Source organism: Panthera leo, chromosome E1 (assembly GCF_018350215.1).
Source record: "Panthera leo isolate Ple1 chromosome E1, P.leo_Ple1_pat1.1, whole genome shotgun sequence".
NCBI classification, from domain to species: Eukaryota; Metazoa; Chordata; class Mammalia; order Carnivora; family Felidae; genus Panthera; species Panthera leo.
The window spans coordinates 13,642,365-13,655,232 of record NC_056692.1 but is presented as its reverse complement, the minus strand read 5'-3'; the positions used below and the strand labels follow the sequence as shown (position 1 = coordinate 13,655,232).

The following is a 12,868-nucleotide window of genomic DNA, read 5'->3' as shown; positions in this document are numbered from 1 at the left end:
TTGGGCTTCAAAGCAATAGTTGACTGTGTTTCTCCTGCTTTCCTTCTCCCTGTGGGAAGACCTTAACCTTGGGCAGTCCATCCTGTCCTTTGTTATTGTGGCTCCTCACTCCATTGCCTGTCCCATCTCTCGTGCTTGCTACCACTCTATCCTTCACTCGGAATAAAGCTCCCCAGCTTATCAACACATGCATGAACAGGAATGGCGGCGGAGGCAGTCGAAGGCAGGAGGGAACTGTAAGACTCAATCTCTACTTAGGCTCCAGCCATGTAAAATGCAATGAATGGAACCTGAGTAGCAACTGGTAAGTCACTGAACTGTGGCAGTTCCAAAGAAGGAGCAGTCCTTTGCAGATGAATCAGTGGAGCCAGATCAGATTTTGACAGATGGGGAAGTGAATTGATTTGATGTTCAATTCATTTAACTGATAATGATCGAGTGCCTCTTAGGGGGCTCAAACTGGGTTACAAACATGAACCAGGAGTTCACAATAGACGGGAAGAAGAATATTTTAATGCGATGGCTGATGGCAGTGGTCATGCTCTGTGTAGGAGGGTTGAGGGGCACGGAGGAGGAAAGCCTAGCTTGGCTTGTTAGTGAGGGAAGATTCAGGGAAGGCTTCCTTAGGGGGTTGACAGCTGGCCTGAGACTTAAGTAATGCCATGTTAAGCGCTACCCAGGGAAAGCGGGACAAAGTAAGATCACTGTGACAGAGGAGGGGAATGGTGTGGACGGGAGTCTTGCTATCTGCACAGCCAGCCAGCACTCTCGTCCCAGCCTTACCTATACCTGTGTGGTCATGGAAGTCACCTCACCTGGCTAAGCCTTGTGTTCTCATCTTTTCGTTGAGTATGACAGCATCATGTCACTCAGAGGGTAGCCGTGAGGAAAATGAGATAATGTGCAAAAGCCCTTAGAGGAATGCCTGGCCCCTAGCCAGGGCAGTTGTTATTAAGCAAGAACAGGGGGACAAAGACAGAGAGGCAGGAAACAGCCCGACAGGTGAGGGGAACGTCCTAGCCAAGTGTCCCGGGTGAACAAGCGGTCGCCAGTGGGAGGGACTTCAGATGGCCTCAAATGCCTTGTAGAGGAGCTACAATGAGGTACCATGGGATGTTTGTTAGTTTTAACTTTTATTGTTTTTATTAAACCAACAATGTACACTTCTGGCAGAAATATTAAAATCAAAATAAACCCCAAATAATAACCTGTATTTCTACTGCCCCAAAACGGCTATTTGGTATAAATTCAATTTGGTATAAATTCTAAACTTTGATCTCTGGTAATTATATATAATCATATTTTTTTCCGAATAAATTCAAATTGTCTTGAAACTTGCTTTTTCACTTAATAATACATTTCTATGTCAGTAAATATTCAGCTGCATTACCACTTACTGCCTATGCAGCCTTTCTGTGGGTGATTTAATGAAGACAGCAGAATTCATTTAACACTGTTGTTCAATATTTAGTTGCTTTCATTTCTCCTCTTGTTTGCAACATGGCAGTAAGTGTCTCATATGTACCTCTTTGTTCCCTTCTCTGATTGTTTCCTTAAGGGAAATTGGTGAAATGGAATTGCCAGGGCCAAATGCTTTATTGTTCAGAGTCTTTGATCTATTTCCTGAATCACCTTCCACAAAAGTCATAATAACCTGGACTTTCACAAAGAAGGGTCACAAGATCTTGTTTCTATTTTGTTTGTATTTATGGGCCTTGTGGGATCTGGGAAGGAGAGGAAGCACCTGAACTTTTAAGTACATCTGCAAAAGCAAAAGCAACATTGTGCTCCTTTAGCAACATTGTTCTACAAAAGCAGACAAGGTTCCTGGTGAGTTCAGCTTCTGACCTGTCACTGTCAGCCAAGCTGTGCCCACGAGAAAACAAGCCTCTCTGCCTTTTGACCATCTGACAATCCAGGGGAAGGCACTGGAAGGCAGGCACTGGCCACAAGCAGGCTGCTGCAGTGGGTGTATCACTCCCTGCCTGGTAGGATGGTGTCCCTCAGAAGCCAAAGTTCTGGTCCACAACAAATCACTTTTTTCTTGATCATCCGGAAGGGACGACATCCAGACCATAGGAGTATCTGCCTTGGACACATTTAGCAGGAGGGGGAGGGGCAGCTGGTGCTTCTGTTTTCTTCTTTGCCTCTTCACCCCAATAAAAATATCTTTTATTTAAAATCCTGAGCGTTAATAGTGCTTACTTTGGTCTTTTGAGCTGTGGCCGATTGTGAGAAGCTATTAGTGCCACAGGACCTGTAGACATTTTCCCCACAGTCTAGTTAAAAGGCCTGGGACGTAAACTCTGATTATACAGAAGTTCCCCTTAAGTGTGGTTTCGCTTTCTGTGGTTCCTGGTACCCACGGTCGAAGCAGATGATACTCCTCCTGACCTCAAAAGGTCAATAGTATCCTAATGCTAGGTCACGATGTCTATGTCGTTCACCTCACTTCATTTCCTCACCTAGGCCTTTTATCATCTTACATCATGGGGGGGGGGGCAGAGTACAGTTCAATAAGATACTTTGAGCGAAAGACCACATTCACATAATTTTTGTCACGGTTTATCATTATAATTGTCCTATTTTATTATTATTTATTATAATTGTCCTATTTATTATTGTTGTTAATCTCTTACTGTACTTAATTTATGAATTACACGTTATCATAGGTATGTATGTGTAGGGAAAAAACGGTATACAGAAGGTTCAGTACTGATGAAATTATGAAGTGGGCTTTATGAGTAAATGCTAAGAAAGAATTCTTGAGACGTTTTTGGTGCAAAAAGGTGATTTAATTATAGCAGGGGACAGGACCAATGGGAAGAAAGAGCTGCACCGAGATTGTGAGGAGGGACTGATAATATAGTTTTAATGTTGTGGTGGCAGGGAGATAGAGATAAAGTAAGTTTCTAAGGAATTTTAAAGCAAGGCTTTTAGGGCCTTGAGGGGCTAGCTGCTGTTATGATAAGGTTACTTTTAGCCTTTATTTTATTATTTTTTTAATTTTTATTAATTTTGAGAGAGAGAAAAAGAGAAAGAGGGAGGGGCAGAGAGAGAGGGAGACACAGAATCTGAAGCAGGCTCCAGGCTCTGAGCTCCACGGACCATGAGATCATGACCTGAGCCAAAGTTGGGCACTCAGCTGACTGAGCTCCCGAGGCACTCCTACTTTTAGTCTTTAATAAAACAAAAACGTTAAGGAAGTAAGGCAGCCATGAGTTCCCTGGGAAGGTCACACTCTGCATGTTTCTGGTTTCTATCAGTGGGCTGCAAGCTGTAAGGAGACTGAATTTAAGCTACATTTCTCTTGTCTTTGTGTTCCTCATTGGCCTATTTCCTATTATGTATTACTTCCAGAAGGTACCATGTTGGAAGCCCCATTGAAAAGCTGGAGTGTGTACCATCCTTTGCCCTTTGTCGGGTCTTACCCCCACTTTCCTTCCGCCTCTCCGGCTCCAGACGCCCCATGGAAGCTCTGCTTGTGGCCTCTCAGCCCCTGTCTTGGAATCAGCAAATGGTTTGTCGGGAAAGCAGTGCAATTGTCAGCAACGTCTCTCTGGGATTCCTTGCTTTCCTGTGTTTTGGCCCCTCAGGTTACTTGGTAGATCTTTGATGCCTCTCAGACTTCCAAGGGCAAGGATGTTTATTTCTTTGCTTGACTAAGAGTTTTGACACAAAATCAACAAATCTTTTAGAATGTCTTAAAAAAAAAAAAAAAAAAGGAAAAGAGTTTTATTGGAGCCCAAGTGAAGCCTGCTGCCGGCCGGGATATACAATCTTCACAAAGAAGAGTGTGCTTTGGAAAAGGAATGTTTAATCCAGGGCTATATATGTTTTTTGTTACATTGAGAGTTACAGTCATCATGGCCAAAGACGTTTCAGAAAATTAAAACCTTTATCTTATGCTTTTAGTATGTGCAAGTTCACAGGCTTCAGAGGTACAGGAACAGACACAGAACTTAGGGAGATTTTTCCTCTTATCTTTAGTTTGGAATGTTTCTTTTAGGTTATTTGCTAATGAAGCAGATGTACAATGTGTGCTCAGGGCAGAAAGATTGCCCATGCTTTGAAGTTGAATGAAGTCATTGTGATCTTGGTAAAGGTATAGCTTCCCTGGGAGCCCAGGAGCAGGGCCCACAAACATTAAAAGTTACAAATTTTCTTTATCAGGAGCACATGTAGAGCAGTCCTTCTCAACCAGAGTTCCTAAGGAATTGAGTTCTAGTAACCTAAGGTATGCATTCTATGTAGTAGGTTAACTTCTGTCCTGTGCATCTAGAATGTTGCTAGCTATGGAGCCTTGGGAGAATTGAAAAAATTGTCCATTTTGAGAAAATTGACAAAATTGTCAGAATTAAGCACAGGGCTTAATTCTGTCATGGAAACACAGTTGTGAAATGCTAGTATAAAGCATCTTATTAAACTAGCTTAGGCCACATGCCCACGGAGAATCATCACTATGGCCAGGCCAGTGATAAATGCTAGTATCTCCACTCTGGAGCCACAGGGTGGAACCCATTCCCAAGAACCACCCGGATGCCAGAGGGAAACTGGGAGCTGATAGAAAGGCAGAACCAGAAATCAGAAAGACCATGAATGTTCACTACAAGCAATTACCCAATCAAATAAAATGTAGACTTGCGGTTTCCACTCAGACTTGGAAGTCGTTAGTCATCCTCAAGATAAGAAAAAAGATGAGCAATCAAAAAACAACAACTCTTTTTAGATCTATCAAATAACTGAGGTCGCATAAATAAAAAATGAACCTTTGCTGTTGAGAACCCCGAGATTTTAGGGGCTGTTTGTCAGCACAATGTAAACTAGCCTAGCTTGCCTGCTATAGATGGAAAAAGTCTTTTTTTCGCTCAAAGCGAGACGCAAAATCATAAAGCGTTACAGGGAAAGACTATGAATCTGAAAATAAAGAGCCACAGTGAGAGGCAAATGAGCACTTATTTGGGATTAAAGAATCGCAATTCAGAGAGTACAGATTCTGGTAGAAATCCAAACAGCCCTGCTTGTAGGATGAAAGCAAGGGGCTTTTATGAGGAAAAGGAAGGGGCAATTACATGAGTTGAAGAAAAAAAGTTTTCTATCGGGTGGGAAAAGGATGTCTTTTAAGCATGTAGAGGTGGGGATTTATTGGCACCTGTGCATTTAAAGGTCATGCTTCTTAATGCGTCATATGTGTAATTAGCCTGTTAAATCTCCACCCCTGGGCATGACTTTAATGTACGATAATGAAGGAGAAAGTGAGTGAAAGGTCAGCTCTAGGGTCTATCTTGGCACAGCCTGGTTTGGTCCTGTCTTTGCCAGTCTTCATAGTTGAGTCATTCCTTTGGTAGGCATCCTGTTTCCACATTCCTGCAAGATATGCTGCTACTCAAGGGGCATAGAGTGTCAGCCATCAAGGAACGCTGGATTTTGCAGTTAGGGCTGAGAAGACCAGAGTCCTGTCTCTGCTGTCGTACCAAGGTCTGGGGACCTTTGATGGGTAATAGATAAGAGTGGTCGTGTCAAATGCTCACAGGTTAGATGGAGTGGTGGAAATAGTGATAATGTCCTCAAAATATTTTCTGGGTTCAGGCTAGGAAAAAATTCACCCAGCCTATTGTAATCAAGGGTCATTTAATGTGAAAAACTGTGGAGGCCATGAACTTGTCCCAGTTCTTTAAGGTATAGGTTGGAACAAGTCCAGCCAGAGAAAGGAAATTTCTAAGGTCTCAGAGCAGTGGTTACAAGCCACATTCCTGATTTCTACTCACAAGAATTTTGCTTGTTCTCTTTAACCCTGAAGTGTTGGGAGACCCAAGAGTATCAGAAAACAGACATACTTCAGCTGTACTCCTTAGACTGTACCGGCAGGCACTGTCCCCAAAGGCAGGAAGGCTGATAACTTGAGTGGGCCAGTGGGGTTGTGGGGAATGAACCCTGAGCACACACCTCCACCCTCCTTCTCCCCTGCCAGCCCTGCCAGCCCTACTCTCTGTTCTCCTAGGATTGGCTCCTAGTCAGAGGAAGCAGAAGAGGAGTACCGAGACTATTCTGCATCATTATACCTTCAGCAAAACTTCAACTTCCCCCCTCCCCCCGCCCAGTTAGAACGAGGGGCAGGGGAAACCCAACAATAACATCAAAGGTGCTAGTTATTACATGGCCACATGCTGATGGGAAGTGTTTCCATACTAGGAATGTTACTCTCTTCTCCGGTCCCATTCATTCTTCACTTTTTCCATACTTATCTCTGAGCTCATCAGCATCCCTGAGGCATCTTGCTTGATCATTCCAATCATCCCATCCTTTCTCATCTCCTATTCTCTTGTGTCCTTCCCCTAATTTCTGTCCTTCCTTCTCACCCCTTCTGCTCACCATCTTATCCCATCCCTCCCTGCATCCTCCCATTATATCTTCATTAATCCACTCCCACTCCTGTCCTACCTCCCACACTCTTGTGTTTTCTTCCATCCTCATCTCAGCCCATCCTCAGCTTCATGGCTCCAAGAAGAGATCACAGGGAAGCCAGGCTCCAGGTGTAGCCATGGGGCAGATTTAGGAAGGATACATTGGAGGGATGGTAGAATTGCTAGGACAGGGTAAGTAGCCTTCCAAGGAAGGCTGGAGAAGAGGTGCAAATCGGAAATGGATGAGCTGAAGGCTGGATAAACATCAAGATGAGGAAATTCTCTGGATTGGAGCTGTACTGATGTACTAATAAAGCTAGAGAGAGGAATCACTCCCAGAAGCTTCATTTATGGGCATTTTCTGAGCTAGGGGGTTTGGGAGGGGAAGATAAGATGTTGGAGGAGAGGGTTATATTGTACATTCCTTGCTGAAAACGCAAAGCAATACCTGGTTATACCTGGTTATATACCTGGTTGGCATATAAATGCTTATTCTTACAAAGGCTTTATCATATCTGTGAACAAGGGGATTCATCCAATAAGAAAGACATGGCAGGGGGTGGAGATGGGACATTGCTTTTTTGACCTGGAGATATATCATGTGTGTATTAAAGTGGTTTTAATTTAGTGAGCTATTTCTCTCTCTAGACCCTACCTGTCCACTAAACATTATATTGGGTTCTTGTGTGATAGTCAAGAGAAGGAATGGATTTTTTTGGAGGTGAAAGGTGAAGTGTAGAATAGGATAATCTTGGCACTGGGCCCATGGCTTAAAAGGTCTTTCTGTACTCTGACCTAGATGGAATCTTATGTCCCCACCAGGAAAAAAACCTTCACAGCGACATTACTGGTTACTTGGGTTAATTGGTTACCTATTATCCAGATAGCCCTTCCTTATAGGCCATTGCTCTCCAGAACTACTCGGCTTTCAAGGCCTCAGGCTTACTCAGAAAGTGAGCACAGCCATACACAAGGTGGCAATTGAGCTGGGGCACTTCCTCAGCAGAACCTAGCTTCATATCTGCCTATCTTCTTTATTTTTCTTTAGAGCCCTTATCGCTGTGTGATATTCCATATATGAAGCTTATTTATTTTATGTATTTTGTCTGTCTTCATGAAAACATGAGTTGCATAAGTGCAGAGACTCTTGTTTATTTTGTTCACCAGTTCCCTAGGAAAGCATCTGGATCCGAGAAGCAACTTAATAAATATTTGTTGTATGAATTAATGAATGAATTACATAGCATTTCTTTGCGGGACACATACATCACACAAGTCTTCAGGCAGTTAGAGATATGATTATGGGCCATTTTCTAGGTTAATGCCTTCATGGGAAGTTTTCCTTAACCCAGAAAAGGCAGGAGAGAAAGGACATTGTCAAACCTTAAGTCAGTGACTGCTTCCCCACGAGTACCCGCCACAGGGCACCCTGAACATCAGGATTTCTAAGACTGTAAATGAGAGGGTTCAGCATGGGGTTGATAACAGTATTAAAGACCCCAACCCCTTTATCCTTGTCTGAAGACTCCTTGGAACCAAGACGCATGTAGTTGAAGATACCAGTACCATAGAAGAGGCAAACCACTGTGAGGTGGGAGCCACATGTGGAAAAGGCCTTCTTTCTGCCTTCCACCGAACGGATTTGTAGGACTGCAGCTGCCACGTGTGCATAGGACACAGTGATGAGGACCAAGGGGGTTACAGCCATGAAGGCTGCTGCTACGAAGAGCAGCAGCTCATTGAGTTGGGTGCTGGAGCAGGAGAGCTGGAAGAGCTGTGGGAGGTCACAGTAGAAGTGATTGATCACATGGGGACCACAGAAGTTCAGGGTGGTTAGGGTAAGAGTGTGATTTAATGCATTGGTGAAACCCAAAGCCCAGGACACAACCACCAACATCCTCTGGACTGTCTTGCTCATTTGGGTGCTGTAGGTGAGGGGCCGGCAGATGGCCAAGAATCGGTCATAGGCCATGGCTGTCAACAGGAAGCAGTCCATACCAGCCAGGAGGTGAAAGAAGAAAAGCTGTGTGAGGCAGGCTCTATAGGGAACGGTATGCTTGTGGGACAGGAGACGGGCCAACATTGAGGGAACAGTGACGGTGATGCACCCAACGTCCAGCACTGATAGGTTCCCCAGGAAGAAGTACATGGGGGTGTGGAGTTTGGGCTCCACCAAGATGGCGGCCAGGATGCTGAGGTTGCCCCCAACTGTGAGCAGATAGGCAAAGAGGAAGACTACAAAGACCACAGACTGCAGCTGTTCTGTTTCCACTAGGCCGAGTAGAATGAACTCAGTAACAGATGTCCTGTTAACCCCAACTTCTGGTTCCATGAGTTTCTGTAAGGAAATGTCCCAGGAGGGGAGATATCAGTCCACTCCAATTTGTTTATTCAACATTAATGCTTTAAACTACCCATGTTAAAAACCCCAGGTAAGTTCTCAGCTGTCTGGGTGATGATATTCCCACTCCCCAGGTTAAACCTCATCACTCACCTCCTCCATCAACTCAGTGCCTCTGCTCTTAGCTGAGATGCCCCAAACCATCATCACTTTGTCCCTTCCATCCTCTCCTGGTTGAAAAGGTTGAAATACTTGGGGCATTGGGAAAATGAATTAAGATAAAAACAGACAGTGAGATTAAGATGGATTTCTCCATTTTACTCTGGGGCATCAGTCAAAACCAATAAGCAGATTTTACAATAGAAAAATTAATGCTATTTCCAGAGAAACCAGAAAGCATTTGAAAATCTTGGCTTCAGAGCTTCTAGAAATAAAGCTCAAACAAAGAGAGCAAGACTCAGACCCGTGATTGCAGACATCAGATAGTTGAACCGAGTATATTTATCCAAGGTGAGGAACGTAGTGCTGAAGTATAAATTCAAAATCCCTAGGTCAATAAGTTGCTGATGTTCTTGATGCCAACTAAGACTTTATAACAGCTTAATTTAAAATTATTTATTGTTTTTATAGTATCTGCTACTCACCTCTGAAACCAAAATTGCAAGCATGACCTCTGGGGCAGCTGCAGCTGGGTACCGTTAGTGTTCTACATCACACGGCCACCAACCTTCCACTTATTCTTGACTCAGACACAGCGGTTTGACCACTCGCTCTAAGAAGAGATCCTCAGGAAGTAGGCACATACTTAGAGAAGCAGATTGAGCCACGTTTTTCAGATATTATAAAAGATCCTGGTTAAAAAAAAAAATCAATGTTTCTCTATTGCTGATGGGATAAGCAGAGCTTGAACTTCCTAAGAGTAATGTTATTCCCTTGCATAGAATACACCGGAATCAGAGGGAAGTGGTTGGAGTCTAGTGACTCTAACAGAAGGGGAAAGGGTGATGGGTTCACATGAATGAAAACTTAGATGCAGTGATCTCTAAAATATGCTTAAAATTCTAGGATCACCAGATAGGCGAGAAGGAGGACCAGTCACAGGCAACTCATAATTTCTGAAATTGATGACTGATCAGTGCTTTGCAAAGGACAAATCAATGGATGGACCACAGCTCTGTACATATACTACATAAGAGCAATGAACTACTCTCTATTTTCCTTTTTTCACGTAAGCATTAGATTGTGACTGTGTCACTTTCTACCTCTGTGCTCATGCAGTTTTCTCTGGCAGCAATGGATCCCTTTCCAACTCTACATCCCAAGTATTTCAAGACTGAAGTCTGGCTGCCTGGGAGTTCCCACTGTCAAAAGCACCACTGTCTCTCTTTCTCTCCTAAGCTCTCACTATACATGATCTCATGGAATTTATTACCATGTATCTTCTAGCTAAGTCATTTCTCTATAAAGTGTATCTCCCCTACTTCTCTGTAAATGACATGAGGACCACAAGCAGGTTTCATTCAGTTTTACAATATTAATACTTATCATACTGCTTTATATATAGTAGGTACTCAGTGTTTATTAAATAGATAAATAGATGGCTCAAGCATTCATAGGATTGCAGAGAAAGAGAGCATCGGTGTGACCTAGAGTTGTCATGGAAGATTTTCGGGACATATTGGAACTGAGGCTAGACTTTTGTGAATTAGGATGAATTACGGGAGGTGTAGAGGCATTTAGCATTCTCAAAGCATTGTCCCGAGTCCCAGGTTCTCCCTCCTGAGCTATTACCACTCCCTGCTCTGGAACTCCAAAGAATACCTCCATGTTCCTTTTGATGGAAAGGCTCAGCAGGACCTGGGACTGGAGTGAAGGTTTAAGGCTGCCCGATGCAATGGGTCGTAGGCAGTGAATCAGACTCAGTGAATCCTGCTCTCCTACGCTCTCCTAAGAGTAACAGAGAACAGGCTTCCAAGAAATGGGGGTATGGGCGAAGGGGTCCAGAAAAGAAGCCAGGATCTTTGGGTCGTAGCCTCAGATCTTCCCATAAAACAGTTTCTTTTTCAGAGGCAGCAATTGTACCTCATGAAAAGTCAGATTTGAGCTGATGGCAGCAACAGAGGCCCCATCACTGTTTTGGAAGAGCAGGGAAAGAACCCCTGAGTACACTCACCTAGGCATGGGCGTAGACACAAGGGAGGCTCTTCAGGAAAGGAGATGAGGAGTTATGTAGACCCACGTATCCGCCAGAAAGGAGGTAAGGAACTAGATATAATAAATCAAGGAAACAAGCTGATATTTTCTGTACCCTAGCATTATCCTTACAGTGTTATCCCTCCAAAGAGGGAGTAGACAGATGGGGAGAAAGACAAGTTGTTTTGTAAACAACACAAGCCCTTCCTAAATATAGCAACCGTGCCTCACATCTTCTGGTATTCAAATTTTCTTTTAAAAAGATGAACAAGGGCTTTATCTCTAGCCATAGCTTTATAGCAAGTCGTTAGAGACGGTGATATAAATTCCATTTAATGGTAGGGTCACTGAGGTCCCAGGACTTGTTCACATTCTCAAGCCACCCCGGAAACTAGAGGTGTAAACGGGACTAGATATAGGTCTGCTAAGGGAGGGGTATATTTCTCAGATGTCAACCCCGAGCGGAGCCACTGAGCAGAGATAAATTAATTTCCAGACTTGTCTTGGGCCTGGGATGAGAAAGGAGCCCCAAAAGAGAGGCAGGAAGGAGAAGCTTTCTTCACACCCAGTTTCCTAATGAGTCCTCAGAAATGTGGTGTTTTTCCCCCTCAGGGCCTTGTTAGTGGGAGCCCCTGGGACTGTGTCTTAGGCACCCAGCAGTGTCTCTGGAAGTGGGGATCGAAGAGCTATATTGGGCTAGGAGGCTTTCTGGGGAGCTGTCTGCCAATATGACCATCTAGGCCGGGCTCTGAGAGATTGAGAGCCCTGGTGAAGGCGGCAGACTAGTAAACAGAAGATGCAGGAGGGTTAGGGAGGGTGTTCCTCTGACACCTATAGCCACCACTACTTATGCAACACTCCTTTCCCAAGAGAGGGTCTCTGTCTTCTCCCACCAGAGGAGCCTTCTGCAGTAGGAAATGCACTGTGGACAGACCTGTTTTCTGGCGTTCGGTGGTTGACTTTGGACAAGCTGCTGTACCCTTTTGATCCTCAGTGTCCTTATCTGTGAAATGGGCATATCCTCTACCCTAGAGCATTGCTTGCAGATTAAATCACGTAAGATTCGCTAAGCTGATGATAGACGTTTGGCAACACATCAGCATATCAACTGATAACATCTGTGGGTATTTGTTAGGCACATGGTAATATGTTACGTACTTTTTGCGCCTGGGTCCCTGTCATTCCTCACAACACCTCTTGGAAGCACCTTGTGGCAGACACATCAGATGTCTGCCTCACCTCTCCCTCAGCCTTTCTTCTCGTTTCATCTGCAGCTGGGTCGGACAGTTCCCCTCAGGCTTTTGCTTGTGGCAGGCCGACAGAGGGTAGCCTCTTCCTTGGGATCCTTTGATGCCATGAATTTTGGCAGTGGGGCTGGGTACTCGCTAGGTCTGAGCCTGAGTGCCCAGAGTGCAGAGAGCGCCTTGACAATAGGAAAGGGGAGCCAATGGGTAGACACCCCAGCAACCATTCCTCAGACAGTTGTGGGAAGCATTCCATATTCTCATGCTCAATCAAGTCTCTGCTGGACATCCGTTGCAGAGACTTTGGCCCCTTGGTCAGGGACATCTCTTCTTCATTCATCTCACTCTCCTCTTAACCCCTGTCTTCCTCCCAGGGATTCCTGCTCCCTGGGATGATTTCCCAGTTAAGCCACACGGGCGTCTTGTCTCAGGCTCTGCTCTGGGGGGAGCCTGACTGAGACAGCTGGTACTGGGAGTGGCCCTAGGAAGCAAATCCTCCAGATGGAATTCTGCACCTGGACCATTCGCCACAGCTGGGGGGAAAGTGGGCTTGGTGATAACCGTAGTTTCATCACTGAGACTCAGCTGTGGTATGTTGGGATGAGGTACAGGTGAAAGGCGAAACACTGGGTCACGTTTTAGCACCAGCACATTGATATGATAGCCATGGAAAGTATAAGAATGGC

At 44.6% G+C, this 12,868-nt stretch overlaps 1 protein-coding gene across 1 annotated transcript; it reads right to left on the bottom strand.

The window, feature by feature from the left end:
• Positions 1-7,788: 7,788 nt before the first annotated feature.
• LOC122206696 (olfactory receptor 3A2) lies at positions 7,789-8,748 on the bottom strand. Its single transcript, XM_042916112.1, has one exon. The coding sequence runs from the start codon at positions 8,734-8,736 to the stop codon at positions 7,789-7,791; it is 948 nt and encodes a 315-aa protein (XP_042772046.1). The 5' UTR covers positions 8,737-8,748.
• Between the last annotated feature and the right edge of the window lie 4,120 nt (positions 8,749-12,868).